This window comes from Dichotomopilus funicola (genome assembly GCF_033296635.1).
Source record: "Dichotomopilus funicola strain CBS 141.50 unplaced genomic scaffold C8A04scaffold_18, whole genome shotgun sequence".
Taxonomy (NCBI): domain Eukaryota; kingdom Fungi; phylum Ascomycota; class Sordariomycetes; order Sordariales; family Chaetomiaceae; genus Dichotomopilus; species Dichotomopilus funicola.
The window spans coordinates 1-22,340 of NW_026944039.1; the positions used below are offsets into that span (position 1 = coordinate 1).

General features: G+C 54.5%; 6 protein-coding genes across 6 annotated transcripts; 5 read left to right on the top strand and 1 right to left on the bottom strand.

Moving 5' to 3' along the window:
- Positions 1-212: 212 nt before the first annotated feature.
- C8A04DRAFT_36003 (uncharacterized protein) lies at positions 213-10,419 on the top strand (the record flags this gene model as incomplete). The annotated part of the gene is made up of 10 exons (XM_062783371.1): positions 213-547; positions 596-2,406; positions 2,463-3,676; positions 3,723-3,822; positions 3,877-4,060; positions 4,118-7,565; positions 7,650-8,640; positions 8,690-8,816; positions 8,879-9,521; positions 9,571-10,419. The coding sequence occupies 10 exons, from the start codon at positions 213-215 to the stop codon at positions 10,417-10,419; spliced, it is 9,702 nt and encodes a 3,233-aa protein (XP_062638434.1).
- Positions 10,420-11,185: 766 nt separating this feature from the next.
- C8A04DRAFT_36004 (TAP-like protein-domain-containing protein) lies at positions 11,186-12,945 on the top strand (the record flags this gene model as incomplete). Its single annotated transcript, XM_062783372.1, has 4 exons — positions 11,186-11,499; positions 11,622-11,881; positions 11,949-12,063; positions 12,123-12,945. The coding sequence occupies 4 exons, from the start codon at positions 11,186-11,188 to the stop codon at positions 12,943-12,945; spliced, it is 1,512 nt and encodes a 503-aa protein (XP_062638435.1).
- A 771-nt stretch (positions 12,946-13,716) lies between these two features.
- C8A04DRAFT_27060 (uncharacterized protein) lies at positions 13,717-14,601 on the bottom strand (the record flags this gene model as incomplete). Its single annotated transcript, XM_062780157.1, has 1 exon — positions 13,717-14,601. One exon carries the CDS (start codon positions 14,599-14,601, stop codon positions 13,717-13,719), a length of 885 nt encoding a protein of 294 aa, XP_062638436.1.
- A 1,858-nt stretch (positions 14,602-16,459) lies between these two features.
- C8A04DRAFT_27061 (alpha-amylase) lies at positions 16,460-17,975 on the top strand (the record flags this gene model as incomplete). The annotated part of the gene is made up of 3 exons (XM_062780158.1): positions 16,460-16,715; positions 16,794-16,903; positions 16,959-17,975. The coding sequence occupies 3 exons, from the start codon at positions 16,460-16,462 to the stop codon at positions 17,973-17,975; spliced, it is 1,383 nt and encodes a 460-aa protein (XP_062638437.1).
- Positions 17,976-18,571: 596 nt separating this feature from the next.
- On the top strand, positions 18,572-20,758 carry C8A04DRAFT_27062 (prion-inhibition and propagation-domain-containing protein; the record flags this gene model as incomplete). Its single annotated transcript, XM_062780159.1, has 1 exon — positions 18,572-20,758. One exon carries the CDS (start codon positions 18,572-18,574, stop codon positions 20,756-20,758), a length of 2,187 nt encoding a protein of 728 aa, XP_062638438.1.
- Positions 20,759-21,426: 668 nt separating this feature from the next.
- C8A04DRAFT_27063 (uncharacterized protein) lies at positions 21,427-22,089 on the top strand (the record flags this gene model as incomplete). Its single annotated transcript, XM_062780160.1, has 1 exon — positions 21,427-22,089. One exon carries the CDS (start codon positions 21,427-21,429, stop codon positions 22,087-22,089), a length of 663 nt encoding a protein of 220 aa, XP_062638439.1.
- Between the last annotated feature and the right edge of the window lie 251 nt (positions 22,090-22,340).

Consider the following 22,340-nt stretch of genomic DNA (forward strand, 5'->3'; position numbering starts at 1 on the left):
TCGCTTCCTTTGAAGTAGGAGGCATATTAGGTTGTGGAAAAAATTGATGTAAGGTGCAGAGAGGGCGCGTTGCGGTGGGGCGTGCGCAGCTCGGTGATATGCGCAGCTCGCTGATAAGATACGTTACCGTTTTTCTCTTCTTCCCAACTCCCCTCATCATCCTGTAAAATTTGCCACTCTTTCTGTCGACTTCTTTGTCACCTACTCCCTCAATGGCGAAATCGCTTTTCCACCATCTCGCGCTACCGCAGCAACTTCCACATTCTGAAGATGCGGATCTTTCCGTTATCGAGGCCAGCCTAACCGACCAGCTTCTTGCGGCGGTGCGTCTGATGCGAGACTCTGCGGGAGATGGGCTTCGATCTGGGTCCGGCCGTGTCTGGGAACGCGTTCGCCAATGCCTAGTCGTGTCTAAAGCTATTACCAGCAACGGCAGGGTTGACAGAATACGGCTGTTGTCCGCTTTACGAACCATAGGGCCGCTTGAGGCGATACTTTTGCACATCCGCAATCAGAATGCGGCTCTCTTTATCCACCGAGTCTCCGAGTAAGTCTTCACCGGCCCGCCGGTTCTTCAATTGACTAACGGTCGCAGATCTGAGGTTGTATTCGAGGTGTTCGAAACCTCCCCGAGGAATGAGGATGTTCTCGCGGGGAACAATGCCCTCCAGTGGGACTTCCCCGGCAGCGCAATTGCTCTCCCTTTATCGACACTACACGATGACGACTTCCAAAACAGCCTTGCCCAGTTCCTTGAGCAAGCATCTCTCGAGTCAACCAAAGACTTCGGGGGTCAGTCATTCAAGGCCGGAATCCAAAGCTACGAAGACCGAGCGACCGCGAACCCAGCCATCATCAGCTCACTATTGATGGCAGTGCTCGAAGAGAATGGACGGCGACTCTCAACCCCTCTGCTTCGCAAACGGGTCCGGGATGACGTCTGTTGGGACAGAGCCCGAAGACCGTGGCGTCGTTCCCCTGGCTGGCTTGCGCTCCGTGTCACCATTTCGCGATACCTGCTGCTTACACTTGGGCCCGACCTGGGCCGGTTCGAGTACAAGTTTTGCCTCTGCGTCTGCTTGGCCAAGTTTCTCGAGGGGAGCCAATCATATCTCGAGGTAGACCAGGTGCATTTTCTCAAAGCGAAGTTGTGCCGGAGATTGGCGAAGTTGGACATGGAAAGAAGCAATGTCCGGGACAAGCATCTGATGCAAAACGTGGACCAAATCTTTTCCAACCTGACGCCAACCATCGATCCCAGTATCCACAACGCCGCCAACCGCATAGAATCTGTGTGGGCAGCATGGCGGCAGTCTTTTCTCAAGCACATCCCGCCTTTGCCTAGGAGAGCGTCGTGGACTGATACGACTCTTCCCCTGCGAGTCAGTGGGGAGTCGTTGCGGTCAATCCTGGCCTCGTCTAACAAAATGATCAAGGGGGACCGGCGAAGATGGATTCCGCCGTCCAACTTCAACCCTTCTAGTTTAGCCAACGAGCATTTTGCCAAGTTCGCCGCGCCGATTCTGGACATGGCTGAGAGAGAGGACAACGTGCGGGCGACACTCAGTTCGGGTGCTGGATCTCTACATCCCGAGATATGCTCCCTCATGGACAAAGGATTGCCACTGTACCGAGGCAACGCCAGCCAGATGAGTCTGTTGATCCTAGACGTCATGGAACTCTGGACAATACTGGACACCAGGGCATGCCAACAATTCCCCCTTCTCCGAGACTATCACCCCGTCTTCACGCCTGAAATCCTGGATATTCTACACCTCGCATTTTACAAGGACATGGTTCGTTTGCAAAACATTCAGAATTACCTCGACGCGCGCATTATGGCTTGTAATGGGTCCAAGGTCACAATTTTTGACGATCCCACCAACGACTGTTTTGCACGGAGATACTACGATGAAGTCGACGTGGCAGAAGAGATGTATATTCTCCGCGACGAAATCGAGGAAGACGCGAGTTCCCGGAAGCAAGCCAAGTCAATCGAGTGGCAGCGTAAGACTGTTGAATATGATGATCTGACCCGACGGGTCAACGGAAGCGCCTGTATCCTCACGGTTGATGAGAATGATCCGTATGGGTTGGGGCAGCACAACGCCCGCTCTTGCCCCCGGTGTCAGATGATCCGTGAAATGAACAAAATCCGCATCGAAATCTACGAGCACCCACTCCCATCCGACGACGTCATGGCCAAAGTGGTGGTATTCGAGTTACGGTGCCCTCGTGCTTTTGCAACTTATCGCGATACAACTTGGGCGGTCTTAACACAGCTCGCCTCCTCTGCTCCAGCTCGAGGGGTTGAACCGAAGTGCTTCCTGAATGACTATCAAGCGCTTGTGGGGTTTGGTATTGGCACAACGCGGAGCTTTTGCCTTGCGTCTTTCACAAAGCCATGTGAGTACTAAATGACCACGACGGCGGCTCTTCCTGAGTGCTAACAATTGTGACAGTCCTAAAGACGCACTATGCCACGGTCGGATTTCCAGTGGAGTGGGAAGGCAGCCGAGATGCATTGTGCAAGCCCAACGGTTTGAAGCTCGCCTATTTTGATCAGAACAGCAAGATTTGGACCGGCAGAGGACGGGTGAAACCCCAGTTCGCCCACCACGTTCAGCTACAGTTGCCACATGATTCTCCATTCCGTGCCGTCTTTGATCACAAGAGCTTCGCAAGCGACGGTGTCGGTCCCTCATCATACGAAATCATGGCGACCCAGGTGAATTGTCCTTCTGGTCTGAATCCTCACGAGTTCCTGGCCCTGAAGACGCTCATGTCAGGCACCAGCCGCCGGTGGATATCGATCCTAATCGAGCTCGGCGCGACGAACATGAATTGGTCGACCGAAGCCAGCGCGATACTTCTCGACCACCTCGTCCTGCACTGCGGGCCGAGATCAAAGGAAACCGACGAGCTGCAACCTTTGAGGCTGATCCACTGGGTTTTCGGCGACGCCCCCTTCGTCGAGAAGTTACTTGAGCAAATCAGCGCTCGTCTGTCAAATCTCGCCGCATTGGCCAGCTGGAGAGAAACGAATCTGATGGGAACAATCGTCACTCTGGGTCTGCGTATTCTTGACCTGGCTTCTGCTGCAGAGGCGGGACCTGAGATTGAGGAGAAGGCACTCGGCTGCGTCCTCCAGGCCCGGGAAATCTGCGGTCGCTGGTTCAGACTCCTTCGGGAAGAGATTCAGAAATCCCCCGACACGGCCGCGGCTCAACAGCTGCAACAGCGTGCTCTTGCTGCCGCTCTGCTGTGTCGACGCACATTTGTCATCCACTTAGAAGATTCGTTGTCGGTCCCTTTTGATGTCGCAGCATTGACGGCCTATATCGAATCGGTCGTCGCCACACACGAGAACATGGTGAATAAGATCCAGTCGCTCCCGCAGACCATGCTGCATGACATGGTGTCCGCGATCAAGCTGTCACATCAGCTGAAAACCCTCGTCACCGACTCCATCTCTGCCAATCCATTTAGTCTCTGCGATGGCTTGAAGCATTTCTGGCCCGACGCCGATCGGATTAGGTCGACGGACACCAAAATCACTCTTGAACACACGGGTTGGATTTCCTGTGATATTGCCGAGACGGAAACGGAGAATCATCAGGTGGTGGAGTTCGACTTGATCTCCGGGGCATTGGCTGTGAATGGGAAACGTGTTGGGGTACGTACCACATCACTTTGCGAGAGTCCATACTGACCAGTCCTAGAAACTACCCCAAGATGTGCAAGACTCACTGGTAATCAAGGAGCTCTTTGGCGATCAGCCACTTCGAGTGTTTCAGTCATCGATTCCGGGCATGACATACAGTAAGCCTCACAGCCTCCGGGATGGCCAAACTTTGATCTTGACTAACGTATCAGCCCTGACGACTCGACCGTACAAATTCACCGTCCACATCGGATACGAAGGTCGTAACACAATTATCATGGCCAAGTCCAGCGGCCCGCAGCCCCGCATCGTCCGCTTTATCCCACGCGATACCTTTCACTCTCGGTCCATATGGGATCTTCCAGGACCACTCATTGATGAGCGCATACATTGGCTGTACGTGCTTTACTCATGAATACCAGCAGGGCTAAGTACTAACCAAGCCATTGTTAGGGATCTGACAAGTGGGGCTGTGTACATTACGCCCAGCACCCATCCTTGGGATATCTTCAACCGCTCTCGGACTTGGACCCTCAATGTCGGGACGGGGTTATGCCACAAACTCCTACGCAACGGGAAGGAACACACCATCGTGGACCCTCTATGCCCCCTCTTCAATCGGGTCGCAAATATCTTAGATGGCTTGACAAACAGGCGACAGCTCCTTGTCATACAACCATCGCCCGACGGCGGTCTCGAAGTCCACATCCCGCGACTACAAATGATGTTTTTTGTCAACCCGAACAAACGTTTGTTTTCGCCGCAGCTTCAGCTCGAGGTTGACCCGAACCAAGATGCTGGAACATGGTACGGTTTGACAAGCAAACTAGTGTGCTGCAGCACTGAGAACCCGCTTCGCCGGACGGTTCTCGTGCCGATGGGCCCCGTGTCCGCCACCAGATCGAGCTTCCATGTCAGGATCCATGTCGAAGGGGACGGTAGATATGGAAAATTCACCATCAATGATACGCTTGGCAGAATCGACTGCGCGGCCGAGCCCACCCTAGTGTACACCAAGGCTCTGCTGCACGCATACACGTCGTTCTTGCTTCCGGATTCTCTAACAGGACGCACCGGGGTTGAAGAGAGTCTCGACTGGCTTCGCTCGGGTATCTGCCGTCCCTGGACAGTTCTTGCGGGATCGCCCGCCATGATCTTGTCGCAAATCGCACATCTCACGCCTGTGCGAGACTACTACCCACCCGACTTGAGAGTCATGGCAACAAACCATTGGGACGAGACACTCACTTGCCACATTCAGCATCCCTTGTATCGACAGTTGGTGGAGGAGATTCTGGGGATTTCAAAAGACCTCGAGAAGTTTTCCACAGGCTACGCTGATCTTCCCCGCGCTAGCGGACTCCCTCCCGTTGGAGAACCACATTTAACTACCCGAGCGTTGGTACGTCGTCGCCTGTATGAGCGAAAGGGGAGTAACGACAATGACAAAGAAACGGATCCGCCCTACTTATCTCGCGACAAATCGTCAGCCTCAGAACCGCGGTACGCCACAACCATGGAAATTACCCACCTCTTGCGAACGAAACCGGAAGGGTTCAAAACCCCGCACAATCTAGCCACCATGCTGTCGCAAGGCAACACGATCGGTGGTTACGGGGCTGAGTATCAGACTGTATCGTTGACCGAGCAGATGAGGACTGACCTTCGGGAACATTGGGGCGCGCTGGTCGAAACCTGCCGCCGTGGTCAATCAAGTTATAGCCTCATGTTCCTGTTGGTAACGTTGTCCTTCCGAGATACCTTTGATGACGGTTTACTCAAGGGAATCTTGTCATTCGCAATCTTCGACGAACTCCAGGCCCTGCCGCTCCCGCCCTGGCCTTCCTACTTCAACTTTCAACCGGATAGCGACCCCAAGGTGGATTTTATCGCCCAGTTGATCCACCCATTCCGGATCCCAGCTCCAGAAGACGATGGCGAACAGCTTGGGATGCTCATCACGGCCAAGCAGCGCCGCAAGATGAAAACGGCTAAGGAGGCGCACGAAATGAGAAGCGAACAAGATTGCCGGTACCTTGCCAAATATCTTGTGGCTCAGTGGCCATGTCGGGAACCTGATGTCTCTAATGGTGCACGTACTGATCTCTTACTGGACATCACGAGAGCGCTCGAGGTGATCCGCCCTGAATGGCTGCGACTATTCCAAAACAGGGAGTTATCACGTCACCTAAACCAAGTTCAACAAATTCTGAACTGCCGTCGCTCCGAGTTGGAGTATAAACCCCCGACAGTGATTGCGTCGGGATCGGTCTTTGCGTCGCCTCGTCACCCAGCCGCTGTTCCCAACTTACATTCCGACCTTCTGGGCAAGCTCTTTGAGCCAAATGCTGGGTACTTTTGGTCAGAACCCTCGGCGATGGAATGGGCCCCACTGGGCAGCAGCCCGCAAGATGACCGCCAGCTCTTGATACACATGCGCAACTCAAGGCCAATTGCTAACGGCAGGCCTGCAATCTCCCCCCATGAGGTTAGAATGCACATCGAAGAGCTGCAAGGAATTATCGACCGCCTCGCGAAGAGCAAATCGTTGGTGCGCAAGACCTATGCCCAGGATCTCACCCAAAGTCTCGAGGCATTCAAGAAGCTCAGGACGCCCCAGCAGCTAGCCACGTTCCTCGGACTCCGTGACAACAAAAAGGACGTATCACAACTCCTCGGCGCTTTTGCCTCCCTGAAGAGCTCACTCGAGAGGCCAACCCCGGCAATGTCAGGCCGCCAGATTCATTGGCTCAAGATGGGGGGACTTTGGCCCGCAATCACCACAGTCTCGTTGCTGGAGCCGTTGCGTTCGACGGCAAACCCATCTTTCGGGATCGGCGTACGGGACGCGCTGATCACCTTTGGCTTGGCCATAACCAACCTGCAACGAGCGATGAGGCTGAACGATTGTGTTCGAGCGGGTGACACATCACGCTTTCAGGACGAAGAAGCGAATTTAGGGCATACAAACTGGAAGCCCCAGGATCACCCCGACTGGCTGTTGCTGGAGATCGACTCCAACCTCCTCATTCGACCCGGCCAGGTTGACGTGGCCCGGGCTACCATTTCGCCAGCGTCTGGAACTAATTCTGTCCTGCAGATGAACATGGGCCAGGGCAAGACGTCGTGTATCATTCCCATGGTTGCGGCTGCGATGGCGGACAAGAAGAGCCTTGTACGTATAATCGTTCCGAAAGCCCTCCTCCAGCAGACTGCGCAGCTTCTCCAGTCTCGTCTGGGTAGAGTTCTGAACCGCCAAATCGGCCACATCCCCTTCTCGAGGCGTACTGCGACGAACGAGGACAACATCCGGTTGTACTACGACATCCACAAGCGCACCCTGAAGACAGCTGGTGTCATGTTGTGCTTGCCGGAGCACAATTTATCTTTTTTACTGAGTGGACAACAAAAAATACTTGACAACAAAGTCAACGAAGCAACGCCGATGATCAAGGTACACTCTTGGCTAAGTTCGGTCTGCCGTGACATCTTGGATGAATCCGACTACACGCTGGCGGCACGCACACAGCTCATCTATCCTTCTGGCTCACAATTATCTGTTGATGGTCACCCACACCGATGGCATATCGCCCAAGCCCTCCTAAATCTTGTCGACCAACACCTGTACGACTTACAGACCACTTTCCCGCGGTCCCTCGAAGTGGTCCGACGACCAGGCGGTGGATTCCCCCTCATCTACTTCGCCCGCCGGGACGTCGAGGACGAGCTGCTCAAGCGGCTAGCCGCTGACATCACCAAGGGGCACGGCAACATCCTGCCTGTGAACACGTTTGACAGTCGCGAACGCGCCGCAGTGCGGGACTTTCTTTCCCCTACTGCGCGTCGACTGAAACCCACGACTCTTGCAAGGATACGGACCCTATGTTCGGATAAACCCCAAGTGCGCCAGGCGGTGTATCTCATTCGCGGCCTGCTGATCAATCGCATTCTCATCATGACGCTGAAGAAACGGTGGAACGTGCAGTACGGCCTACGTCCAAATTCAGATCCCGTGGCCGTGCCGTACCATGCCAAAGGAGTACCGAGCGAGCAGTCAGAATGGGGACATCCTGATGTGGCCATCCTCTTCACTTGTTTGGTGTTCTACTACGACGGCCTTGACGAAACACAGCTGAAACTAGCTTTGGCCCGCGTACTCAAGTCGGACGACCCGTCGACCGAGTACGATAAGTGGGTGCAGTCCTCAGACGACTTCCCGGCATCTGTCCGGGCGTGGAACACGATCAACACCGAAGATGCTACGCAGGTCGGCGAGATTTGGCGGGCAGTCCGCTATCGGGTGGTCGTTGCTGACTACTTTCTGAACAACTTTGTCTTTCCGCAACATGCAAAGCAGTTCACAGTGAAGCTGCAGTCCAGCGGCTGGGACGTGCCGTTATTCTCTGCGCAGTCAATTCCTGATGTAAAGATCCCAGAGAAGCTTCGGACGCGGGCTCTCACCACAGGTTTCAGTGGCACCAACGACAATCGAACCATGCTGCCTCTTACCATCCAGCAGGCTGACTTGCCGACATTATCGCACACCAATGCCGAGGTCTTGACGTACTTACTCCACGACCGATCACGCAAGTGCGAAACCATCAGAGATGTCCGGGGCGGCCGAGCGACTGAACGCGATTTGCTCTTTATGCTGAAGAATAAGGACATCAAGATTCTCATCGACGCGGGGGCCCAGATCCTGGAAATGGACAACAAGACGCTCGCCAAGACCTGGCTGGAGATCGACAAACGCGGTGACGCTGCGCTGTACTTCGACTCAGACAACAAGCCGTGGGTCATCTCGAAACTGGGCCGCGAAACGCCCCTCTTGGCATCGCCGTATGCCGATGATCTGAGCAAGTGCCTGGTGTATCTTGACGAGGCGCACACGCGAGGAACCGATCTCAAATTTCCCCCAGATGCTCGAGGTGCGCTCACAGTGGGCCAGGGGCAGTCCAAAGATCATACGGTGCAAGGTGAACTCCCTTCCCCAATATTCTCGCTATCAGGGGCTAACTCTAGCAGCTGCAATGCGGCTCCGACAACTGGGAACTACCCAATCCATTACCTTCTTCATCCCCCCAGAGGTGCGCCAAGCAATTGTTGACCTGCGGGCCAAGTCCGACTTCCATAGGATTGACTCGCATGACGTGTAAGTACACATCCCCGGTCGCGGTAACTGCCATGGCGAGTAGTACTGACGCTTGTTCCTAGGATTCACTGGCTACTGGACAACTCTTGCGAGAGTATTGAACAGCTGCAGCCGTTATACTACTCGCAAGGCGTCGACTTTTGCAGGAGAACTCAGGCTGCCCTCGATTATCCCAACTATCTGGTGGATTCCCATGACCGCGCCCAGTATGTGTCATCCATCAAGCAGAACGAGCTGCAGACATTGCAGGAGATGTACGAGCCCAAGACCAAGGGCGGCAAGCAAAGTGGCTTCCAATCGACGCATCCCAAGATGGTTGCGTTTGCAGAGGAGCTTAACACGCGACGCAAGGGCTTCCAGGACACAGGAAGGGCCGTTCATGGTTCCGCGCTGCAGGAAGTCGAGCAGGAGCGTGAGGTCGCGTTCGAAGTCGAGGCGGTCCGTCAGGTGAAGAAGGCGGTGCAATACGACGCCCTGGGCTTCCCCGGCCTGCACCGAGACCTCGAGGTCTTTGCCCGCACTGGGCGACTTCCCATTGAGACCAGCGCTGTCTGTCGCGTCTTTCAGCTGATCTCTGCCACTAAGCTAGGCCGGAAACATAGGGTGTCCGGAAAGGTTAGTCTCGCACATTCTAAGTTGCTCGTGTCGGTCGAGTTCGGTCGGACGGTGAAGCTCTACACCACTCTCCCCCCGGACAACCTGCTAGTAAGTAGCACCCGATACCCGACCCCGCACCGAATCTAACGTGCCATAGCGGCCCGTGAACTGGGTACTTTGGAGCGCGGTCTTCGAAACTGCCGTGGTCCTCATTCCCGAAGAAGCCGAGCAAGTCATCCGCATGATGCACACAAGATCAACCCACCCCCGGGTCCACCTCCTAACCTACGCCTCTCCCGTTACGAGACGCATGATGGAATTCAATAACCTCACGTTCTTCAGCATACCGCAGCTACCCAAAAACTGGGAAGCACCGCAATGGCTAAAGACTGAGCTCGGTCTCCTGGCGGGAAGACTCTACTTTCAATGGCGCGAACACGCAGAAATCTGTAAATTCCTCGGCGTAGTGGAAGCCGGGAAACCCGGCTCGGGGCTCTCGGAAAACGAAGAGGAAGACGATGCCGTGACTTCTGATGACGAAGTTGCCGAGGACCAAGATGAAGAAGACAAGGTGGTATCCGCATCGAAGGGGAAAAATCACAGGGTCTCGTCTTCCTTCTCGCCCCGGCCCTTGGCGTTTCTCCAGGACTGGTTGGCGGTCCGCCGGCACGGACAGGATTTTGTTCATACGCCGATGGGCTTCTTGACGCAAGGCAAGAAGCTACAGGAAAGCCATCCATTCTTTAGCGAGGGAATGTCAACAAGTGTGGAACGGTTGGAACCAGTGGCTGGAGGTACGGCAGCGGAGACGACGTGGCGCGAGGGCAGCCGCTGGGATGTGGATGATCACGGCGGTGTGGACGAGGGCGCGGTGTTTGACGGTGTTGATGATATGGGCGCGAACGTCGGTGATGTTAAGGGAGACGACGAGGACGTGGAGGTGGTGTATGATGAGAGCGAGTGGTTTGACTCGGGTTCATCCAGAAGCGAGACCGAATCAGAATAGTGTCGTGGTAATCTGTAGTAAAGTATCCAAATGTCAGCTAAGCCTTGTCAGGGGTTGGAGGCTTGGAGCCAAGAATCCCCACCGCCTAATTTCGTTGGGCATTTATGCCGGCAGAAACGCAGTTTCCTGGTTAGGCGGTGAGTCAGAGTGCGCCTTCTGTGCAGAGCCTCACCAAAGTCTGCAGCCAAGTCTCAACAGGCTCATCGAACCGTCCAGTGCTGGGCGTGCAGTCTAGGCAGTGAACGTGTATCAACATAATCTTGCTACGATATTGTCTTCGTTGTTAGAGAAACCTTGTCGGTTAAGGAGTATGGGCTGCAATCTGCACAGTAATAGCTGAATTAGGCAATGACTCCGACGGACTCGCCTCCAATCTGAGGCTCCAACCGCGGCAGTCCCTCGCTCAGCCCTGTGCTTCGGCTCCTCCCGACTGTACAGCCCCGCCTGGGCGTCAGCAGCAGTGTCGATCACCACCTGGAAATGTACGATTGGCAGGCTACTCGCCAATTGTCGCCAGCCAAGCGGCTGGAATGCCCAGAATGAGGAATCAACATATTAACATTGGGCCAAGCGTCGCCTCTGTGTATTTTTTTCCTAATTCGGCAATAGGATGCCCACGGCAACTCCATGCAGTGAGTCCGCGACAAGCTCGAAAGAAGGATAAAACCTCAGCAAACGCGCAAGAGACACCCGGTCGAGTCTCTCACCCATCCCAAATCATTCAATTTCCAATCGCCCGCAAGTTCTCGACTTCAAGCACAACACAATGGTCAACACTAATCCCTTACTCGTTGCCCTCGGCTCCTCCGTGATACACGCGGCCACGACCAAACTCCGCGGCAACAGCGGCATCCAATGGGGGAAGTGCGACATTGAGACCCAAGGCCTACCCGTCGAGTGCGCCAGGCTTCCGGTGCCCCTTGACTACTCGAATGGCTCTTCTGCGGAAACTCTCGACCTCGCCTTGATACGGTATCCTGCGCAAAACGGACCTTCACAGGGGACCATCCTGCTGAACTTCGGCGGCCCTGGCCAGGACGGACTGAACAACATGATTAGCTATGCACCGATACAAGGGCCGTAAGTGAACCTCATTCACCCCGCTGCCTTCACCTTGGACCCCCCCCCCCCGCGCCTCTTTCCCTTTGCTGACAGTGAACTTGGGGGACTAGTGCAACTGGTGGCCAATTTGATCTCGTCAGTTGGGACCCTCGTGGGACCGGCCAGACCCTTCGATTTGCCTGTTTCGAACCAGAAGCAGCCGGCTTGGTATTAGCAAACGAGCTTCCGGACGAGTCCCCTGAGGTGAGACAGAGAGTGTGGGATCAAGCCGGTTACATCGCAGGGAACTGCACCGAGCGACTTGGTGAAACGGGAGACCTCGTGGGGATGGCTTTTACCGCGAGAGATATGTTCCGCATCGTCGATGCACTCGGCGAAGATGGCAAACTACGATACTGGGGTGGGTACAATGATGAGTTGTTGGTACTAGTGGTCGAGGTGCAGAAGCTGACATGCTAAATTACCAGGTATCTCAGGGGGTACGACGCTTGGTGCGACGGCAGCTGCCTTGTTCCCTGATCGGATTGACAAGGTCATTCTCGACGGGGTTATGAACTCTCACCAATACTACCACAGCATCGGGTATGAGTCTCCCCTCATTAATAACTATCGTCCGCGTCATTAACATAGCGACTGAACAGAGAAACGGAGGCGCTCATCTCGTCCGATGATACCTTAGTGGGGTTTATCCGCGCCTGCTTCGATAATCCCAAAAAGTGCCCCCTGACCGCCGTCGCGAACTCTTCCGACGACGCCCTCAAGGCCATTGTTGGAGCTTTTGAAGAACTCAAGACAGAACCGCTCCTTATCCCCGCGGAGAACGCCGATCCAGTCCCCATCACCTACTCCATTGCCAATTCCCTTACGCTCAGCACCCTCTACCGCCCCAATTCGTACCAGTTCTTGGCTAGTATCCTCACGGCCGTCATCCAGAAAGACACCGACGCGCTCGTGGCTGCTTTCTCGGGCCTGGGTAGCCCCAGCGCTATCCCACAACAAGCACAGGCCATCATGGGAATTCGCTGTGGCGACAAGATACCGCGTGAAGACAAGCTCTCGGATATCGAGGTAGTGGAGCAACAGTTCCACGAGACCAGCAAGTACTTCCCCGGGTTCGGCGCCGGTTACTACCTCTACGCGTGCGCGCAATGGAGCTTCAAGGCCAAAGAACGCTATGAGGGCGACTTCCGCGTCAAGACATCGTCCCCGCTCCTGTTTATCGGAAACACATACGACCCGATCACGCCGCTCGCATCCGCTCGGAACATGAGCGCGGGCTTCGAAGGTTCCGTCGTGCTCCACCATGACGGGTTCGGGCACACCTCGATCGCCCAGAGGTCCAACTGCACAAATGAGGCCATCGCGAAGTACTTTGCCGATGGAACACTGCCGAAAAAGGGTACTGTCTGCGCGCCGAACCAACCACTTTTTGCAAACGATGAGGAGATTGTGGCCACCAAGTAATTAGTAAGGTCCTGCGGCAACGCCGAACGTCGAGGAGATCGCACGATGGACAGGGGAGCCATTCGTGGCCGAAGAGAGAGTCTAGTTACGTGAGCTATGCGGGTTATTAAGGGGACTAGACGTGTACGATATTCGGCGATGTAATTTCAGATATGTACTTAAAAAGTTAGAGTTACCAATAGAATACTGTGAATCAATCCAAAGCGTTACATACTTCCATGACTCCAAAGCGAGCCCTGTGGTTGGCGGTCAAAACAGCTCTGTTTATTTGTGTAAAAACCACGAGCGCTTCTAAAAGTCATTTTCACAAGCACAAGAAGTGTGCCCCCCACCTCGATAGACACACGCCGGAGGGAATCCTTGCGGCAGTCCATGAGCTGATTGGCACACTCCTCGTCACTTGTGCACCCGGGACCGCCCTCGTCATCTCCACCTCCATCCCCATCTCCATCCCCATCCCCATCCCCATCTCCATCTCCACCCCCACCTCCATCGCCCACCAGATACTCCCAGGTGCCGCCAATACCACCACCACCCATCACGGGGATTCCGATATTTGCTGTATACGCGACGGTAGCCAGACAAGACAATGTCGTTGTGGTTGTCGTGGTAGTTCCCGTCGTTGAGCAGGCCGTCACGGGGTGCTCACACTGTGGCTCAGCACAATACGTACTTTCTGTCGTTGGGTACCGCAGTACCGAGCACTCAACTTCACAATCCGATACTGTAGTCCTTGTCCGACATGACGACTCCTCGGGTTCATTAGGATCGCTAGGGCCCCCTCCACCTCCTCCTCCACCGTAACCAAAGTCGAAGCAGCCGGGGGTGTATCGTGGGGAACGGCCCTGGGCTGTATGTCCACCCGATCGTGTCCGTTCCGGTATTGCCCGGGACGGGTGGTCGGGTCCGGGTCAATGTGAGGGGCGGGAACAGCACGCTGCTAGTGAGGTAAATTATGAGGCCGTCGTTGTCATCATCATCATCGTCGTCGTTGTCGTCGTCGGTGTTTCCGTTCCACACTACATCCCACAGTGGAATCTCCGTTGTAGTCAGTGGTGGAACCGTAATGACCGTGCTTGTGACTGTGCCCGTCGACGCCGTCACGGGAGCGCAGTTCACGGTCGTTGTGCTCTCCCAGTTCTCCGTGTACACCACTGTCACAAGCGCCATGCTGATTGTCGTGGCCGTGTCCAGTTGCCAAGGCGGGAAGATAAAGGTACACGGCGGTTCGCAGAACACATCGGGCGCATCCGCCGCATCGTCATAAATGGACGGGCTGATGATGACAGGCGCAGAACCACTGTCACCGCTACTAACACCGCCGGGACTGCCCCCAGGGCTTCCCGAACACGATCCATAGTCAGCGTCCAGGTCGGTAGCCCAGTCTGACGTGCCGCCGAAGTTGAGGCCCCGGATCCAGTCGAGCCGAGCCTGATACGACGACTTGGACAGCCACGAGACCCACTGATCGCCGCCGTACACCAGCACATCGCCGTTGTCGTCGTTGTGTTGCGTAATCTCGGAATCGGCCGCGATGATTTCGCGGATCTCGAAGTTGGACACGTAACCGGCCGTTCCCGTACACCGGCCGGGAATAGCGCCGGAATCAGGACCAGGAAAAAGACATTCGGGTCCCCAGCACCCGGGTTGAACCATTTGAAAACTTCGCCCGTACAAGGGCATGAGCTGGTAATCCCATCTTTAGGCCGATGTTGATCAATACGACAAGCAATTGCCATTGCCTGTCATAAAACAGAACGGCAGTAGGCGATAAACGAGCGATGTGTGGAGAAACTAAACCTGAAATAGAAATATGATATCCGGGGAGGAGGTGGGGGGAAGTGGAAAAGAAAAGGGGCGGGAGGGAGTGGGAAGGGAGGAGGGTTAAAGGGGCTCGGGATTCAACAAAACAACACAAGAGGAAGCCAATGTGCGCTAAACCTCTCAACTTATACCTCCATCACCACTTCGAACAACACCCAAACCAACCGTCCTCCCCTAAGAATGCATTGTGCATTCCCGCCTCCCTCGTCTTGAACTCGACCTTAATCACCTCCCAAAACTCTATCTGCTCTACAACAAATGAAACGATGTGGGGTCAGTCCGGGCCAACTACAACACCATTTTTTTAGTTGTAATTACTGCAGCTGATTCTTCTGATGACTACTTTCGTTCGGCCTACTTTGTAGGTGCTGTGAAAACAGATCGGGCTACCCGTATGTGGCACTCGGTGGCTCGGAACCGACCAATAACAAGCGGCATTACGTCTCATAAAGGTAGGTAGGCAGGACAACCCGATCGTTTCGAATCACTCGGATTGTAATTACTGTAACGAAAGCTGTACTGTAGACCCCACCACGGGAATTCACAGATCAACCAACAAGCCAGGTTTGGTTGTTTCAGGATGGTGCGACCGAGTGCTTCGGGCTTGCAGTCAGGCGTGAGCTTAGACCTCTTTCTAGGGCCCGGGCATAAGGCCGACGCCCAGACGGGGAAACCAGGACAAAGGGATACGTGGGGCGCCGATCGCGTTGATCGAGTAGGGGTGTCGGAGTTCTTCCTAATGTAGTGCGGAACTCCGCGAGTACCTACGTCGGCAGCCGGTTGAGTTGCCATACAGAGAACTTGGGATTTCTCACGAGAGTTGGTTTCGTCCAAGCCGTAGTGGTTGTTATTTCCCCCATTTACCCAGGTACCGCTCAACGTTTGACTTCTCCTAAATTCCGCGAGATAAACCTGTTTCACCTACCTAATTAGCGTCCGAACATATGGTCGAGATAAAACATGACTTCGGTCGGGATGAGCCTTCGCTGACTCAAACGAATATTGAGCTCGAGAGTGTCACCAATGCTTGGTGACCCCGGATAGCATTGTGGTGTAGGAGCCGCGAGTACCCTCATCGTGATGAAGGACCCAGTAATAGATCAAGCCTTCCTGTGTTGTTGTCGACGTCGATGGCACATTAGCGAAGATTTTCATGCAGATCTATCTCCGCAGACACATCAGTCACTAATATGAATTGATGTCGGGCCGACAGCTTGGCATCCCGTCGGGCCAGATGCATTCCGTACATTGGACGCTATCCACCGCTCGCACATCTCGGGCCGACCAACTTAAGCGAGTGTTTCACCCTGGCACCGTCAGAAATGGCAGACTGCGCGACCGACGACCCCACAAGACAAGGAATACGGGTGGGCTACCCCATGGGGAAGCCCCCCGACACAACGGATCTACCGATCTAACCACTATCGTGCGTGGTCCCAGCTTATGGGAACGACACACGGGGGCCTTAACCAATCGGAGAACTCGCGGCGCTACAGGCCCTCGATCGGCACAAGCGATGCATCACGCCTGAATCCTAGCTTGCGCGGCATCGTTCTAGGAGCGAAGAGGGAAAATTCGTCGGCGTAGAGAACGGGCATTCGAGTATAAGATGTCGCGTTCCAACCAGAGCTCAGCTCAGATTTATCTCCATCACTCAGGGACACTGCCGACAACCTCCTAATCGCCCGCCATGAGGATCTCATCTCTTGCCTTGCTTTTTCAGCTCTGCACCACGGCGTTCGCCGCGGACGCTGCCGCGTGGAAGGCTCGCAGTATCTACTTTGCGTTGACAGACCGCGTTGCTCGGAACAGCGACGACACCGGCGGCAGCGCGTGTGGCGACCTCGGCAACTATTGCGGGGGGACTTTCCAGGGACTCCAATCGAAACTCGACTATATCAAAGACCTCGGTTTCGACTCCATTTGGATCACGCCCGTGGTTGCAAGTGAGAACCCCCCCTCCCCCCCCTCCGCTCCTAAAAGAGAAACCTGATCCTAGCGCATACTAACGTTGGGGGTGGCAGACACCGAAGGGGGCTATCACGGGTATTGGGCCCAGGACCTATATACGATCAATCCGAAGCTTGGCACCGCAGATGACTTGAAGAGCCTTGTTAGCGCGGCTCACGAAAAGGTTCGTCCGAACGAAGCTCTGCTTTATGTTTTGTGAAATACTGATGGAAGCACAGGGCATGTACATCATGGTCGATGTCGTCGCCAACCACATGGGCCCGGCCGATGTGACTGCCAATAAGCCCACCCTGCTAAGTCAGACATCCTCGTACCACACGTCCTGCAAAATCGACTACTCGAACCAGGATAGCGTCGAGCGATGCTGGGTCGCCGATGTCCTGCCAGATATCAACACGGAAGACTCCGAGATTCGAGATGTTATGCAGTCATGGATCACTTGGCTCGTCTCTGAGTTCAAGTTCGATGGAGTACGTATCGACACGGTCAAGCATGTCGAAAAGGACTTTTGGACAGGATTTTCCTCCGCTGCTGGCGTTTATACGATCGGCGAGGTCTTTGACGGTGACCCGGACTATCTCTCCGGCTACGCTGGGCTCATGTCTGGCCTGCTGAACTACGCCGTCTACTATCCGGTCAACAACTTCTACCAGCAGAAGGGCTCGTCGCAAGACATTGTCGACATGCACAACAGTGTCAGCCAAAAGTTCCCCGACCCTGCGGCGTTGGGTACGTTCCTCGACAACCACGATAACCCGCGCTGGCTGAACGAGAAGAATGACCCCGTCCTATTGCGGAACGCGCTCACATACGTGCTCCTCGCGCGTGGTGTGCCCATCCTCTACTACGGCACCGAGCAGGGCTACACAGGCGGTGCAGACCCAGCTAACCGGGAAGACCTCTGGCGCAGCGGGTTCGCCACTGATGGCGCACTCTACAAGTTTATCGCTGCGGTGGCCGGCGTACGCAAGGCCGCCGGCGGCCTGCCGGAAGATGACCATGTCCATTTGTACACCGCGGACGCGGCGTACGCGTGGAGCCGTGCCGGCGGTAAGGTCATCGCGCTGACTTCAAACGGCGGCAGCAGCCAGTCGCAGCAATATTGCTTCGATGCACAGAAGCAGAACGGGTCGTGGAAGGGGGCGCTGGACGGCAAAACGTACTCATCGGATGGGAACGGACAACTGTGTGCGGATATCACTAATGGGGAGCCGATTGTCCTCGTTTCTGAGTGAGATCATGCATTCTCACCGCTTTCGCAGGACACCCTGTAGCAATTGGATGAGTGATACGTATCTTGACACCAGATTCTTAAACCTAAGGTACCTTAGCCAATGGAAGTTCTTCCCTTAGTCCCGCCGTCACCAAGCGCAAACTACAATATAAATAGCCTCCAGTTTAGTACCTACTCTACCTGTCCTCACTTACGCCTTTTCGCAGTTACAATAAATGGAATGGACTGATACCCGCTGCTCCTGATTGGAACTTGCAACTGGAAAGCACTGCCTTTCTTCGCTAGGTGTCCTTGCAGGCCGGGCGTCAGGCCATTGGTTTCAATATCTGCCGGAAAGAGGCGGACGACGTGTTGCACAGGGAAGCTGGTCATTATGATTGGGTGGTTTGGGCACAGCCCCCGACCCCCGCCTGCTCATGCACCATGAGCCGCCTGATCACTGCTGATTTCCCACGCTCATATCAACGCGTCTTTGTCGCTGGTAAAAGCGTAGACTGACCCCTCAACTTCGTCCTTATACCACACAGTTTCCGGACTTTTGAATCAGACACCGCTCATTTTTATTTCCCGTGGCCCGCCGACAACATCATAACCATCATGGAGGCTGCTGGCCTTGCCGTCGGCATTGTTGGCCTCTACACGACGTGTCGGGACTGTTACGGCTTCTTCACAACGGTGAAAACGGCCGAAGTAGAATCTTCAGCCCATCTTCGCGAAATGGTGATTCAGCAGTCAATTCTCAAAGCCTGGGGCTTCCACTGGCGGATCCAAAACCAGGACAGCAGTGGGCCGGAACACCCCGATCCCACCGGGCAAGGGCAGACTAAATTGCACAAGTACCTCTTAAACAACCGCTTCAAGGCCGAAGGCGTCTTCAATACGCTTTCCGCTCTTGCCGATACCCTGTCAAATCAAGAAAAGCTCACCAAGCGCTATGGGATCCAGCTTCAGCCAACACAAGCTATCCAAGATGCATCCCAGTTAACCAACAACGTCCAGCTGACCATCCAAAACACCACTATCGAGAATATCCAGCCGGTCATCAAGGAGGTCAAACATCGGCTCTCGGTCCTCAACAAGTTCAAGTGGGCTCTGAAGGACAGAGACAACTTCAGAAAACTCATCTCCGACCTGAGATCGCACAGTGAATCGCTGTACCGCCTTTGTCCGGAAAACGCATTCGGCTCCATGAACATCTATCTCACCATGGACTGCTTGGCCAGGCAAGAGTCGCCGGCTGGTCTGAAGTGGACTTCGAAACTCGCGACCGAACACGCGGAGGTGGATGATGGCTCCTCAGTGCGGGGAGGCTACGTACTGCTGGCCTCGGCGGCCACTTTGAAAGCATCAGTGAATGAAAACAGAGACAGGGTTGACGCGGTAGATGACGGCACTCTTCCTAGCATCGAAGAAGAACAACCAAAGATGTGGTATCTGGGCAAGGGTCTCGCCCTGTTCGACGGCCAAGTCGTCTACGTGGAAATGCGAGACTACCGTGGACCGCCGCCGGAACTCACCCCGGAGCAAAAGCAGAAGATCAAGCGTCGGCGGAACCGAGCACGTCCCTTGAAGTTGTCAGAGACTGGTATTCCACACCATTACAACAACGCTGGAATCACTGTAGACTACGAAAAGAGTGACAGCGATGAGACTGATGATGATGAGCCGATAGAGAGTGTTCGGCCACCAGACCCGAAACTCCGGGCTCTCATCAAAAACTTCTTCAACACATTCCACGGCGAGAATGTAATGAAAAGCGTCTATGGCTTGAATATCGCAGGAATGATTGACCATACAGAAGGGGAACACAAGGGCCATTTCAGCATCCTATACAAGCTCCCCGGCACCATCGGCCTCCAGAGCCGCCAGCGGCCAGCGGAGAACCTGAAGCTTCGTGCACCTGTGACGCTGAAGTCCCTTCTTGGAAACAAAGGGCGACATGGCATCAGATCGACGCTCGGGGCACGTTTCGAGCTGGCCAGGAACCTTGTTCGTGCCGTTTGTCTCCTTCATTCCAGCGGGTGGCTACACAAGAATATCCGCGCCGAGTCAGTCATGTTCTTCCCGGAACACGTGAATGCACTCCAAGAGGATCGTTACGAGGTCAAAATCGAGATTGATGTTTCGAAGCCTATTCTGATGGGCTATATCTTTTCACGGCCAGACGATATAATGACTCCCACGGAATCAGCATCGGCGCCGCCAATTGACAACCGAATGCTATCATCCACGCAAATGGAGATGCAAAGATCCCAGAGCAAGACCACCAGCATATGGGAACCCGATGGCCCCTCAGACGAGGCAGCGCCAAGGCTAAGAAGCAGAACCCCTTCACTCAAAAACATCTATGGCAGAGACATGCTCAATAAGTCGACCGTCTCCGAGCCAACGAAGGACATCAACATCAGCGGCTTTACGCTAGACTATTACCAGCACCCTGCCAAACACGCAGACCCACAGCGCTTGTATCGTCATGCATACGACGTCTACTCTCTCGGTATCCTTCTTCTTGAAATCGGGTTGTGGGAAACGTTGAGGAACTACGATGACTTCCGCTCGGGATATAACATGATTCCTGACTATGACGACGAATATCAGTATGAACGGAGACGCTGGATTTGTCGAGAGTATCTAGATCGTGTCAGATGGGCGTGTGGGGACGTCTATGCCGATGTGGTGCTTAGTTGTCTCATGGTTGATAGCATGGATGATGAAGTGGCGAGGGTTAGCGAGAGGGAACTGTGTGCTCGACTTGTAGCAGAGCTGGAGGGCTGCCAGGCGTAGGTAGGTGGGTGTCATCGCTATGCTAGGTCGGCGAGAGTTGAGCACTGATGGTGAAGGGTCAGGTGGGAGTAATATTGAACTCTTTGACGGTGTTCTTACAATTATAATGATTAACAAGCCCCTTCAAGGCCGCCGTCAATAGAGGCCACACGAGACATACCCTTGTTATCACTCCTTCTTGAACCATTGGTCCATATCCATCCAGCTCGCAAAGCCGTCCCACTCCCACACGGTCATGACCGTTTATAAGTGTCTGTAATCACCGACCATACTAACAAGACGTCAAGATTAAACGTTGGACCGAGCTACCTGTAACTATTCTTCAACAGGCGAGAACCCGCTCCGAGCAGTGCGACATCCCATAGGGAATTCCACTTTCGCCGCCACCCAACACTCAACTCCTGGAATCTGGGAGCATGGGAAACACGGACCGGGCTGCCTGTGTGTGGCGCTGCGTGGTTCGGAACTGACCAATAACAAGCGACATCGCGTCTCATTTAGGCAGGCCACCAGCCCCACCCGGTCCGTTGCAGCCCCTGCAGGACATTCCAACTTACGTTTTTACCAAGGTACCTAGGTACTCCGTACCTCACTCAACTCTTGCAACCCTCCTGAATCACTATCACTACCTTAGACCACTTCTCTGCCCCTGCTTTTCTGCCATAGCCATGGCAAACTCCAGTCCCCCACTCGATGCATCCAGTCCGAGCAGCCACCCGACAGGGGCTCAACCTCCACCCCCGCCCCCGCTCCCACTTCCATTGCGCGCACAACCTAAACCTGCTGCACTTGAGCCCTGGGAAACTGAATACCATGCGAAGCTCGCTTGCATGCCGGAAAACTACTTGTTAGAGAGAGAGGAACCAAAGCCATTTGTCTACGAACCAGTCTACTACTTTTTCTATGGCACCCTCATGAAGCCCGACATCCTCAAGGGCGTTCTTGGCCTGCAAACAGAACCGACCCTGCGACCTGCCAACGTCTACGGCTATGAACTTACGAACTGGGGCCAATACAAAGCCCTTATTAACGGCAAACCGGGAGTTGCGTTGGCGGGGTATGCCTATCTGGTGGAGTCACTTGACCACAAATACCGGTTGGCGAAGTACGAGACGGGTGCCTACACCCTGAAGCCCTGCAATATTTATTTTACCGACAACCCGGATGGTCGGGAGGACGAGGAGCCGACTCCCGGCGAGACTTTCAAGTACGCCGGGGATGCGGTGGCTCTCAAGGAGGGGCGGTTTGACCGGGTGTTGTGGGAGTTGCAAATGGGTACAAGGCTGCCGCCGGCTTGGGGGCGAGGAGATGAGGGCGGAAAGACCAAGTAGAGGGTACCTGATTACAACTTGGGAGTGGAGGACATTTAATTTACCGAACTTGAGTATTCTGCTACGGGAATACATTTAATTGTACTGTGAGACCGATATTCTCGCGGCCGTCTGAAAAGATACCATAAACAACAAACGCAACCATTGACGGATGTTGCATGTAATGATCAATATCTTCCCGATTATCCGTACTTCTTGCGGAATACTCACTACCCAAGGCGCTAAAAAATAAAATGCCAATTTACAGCATC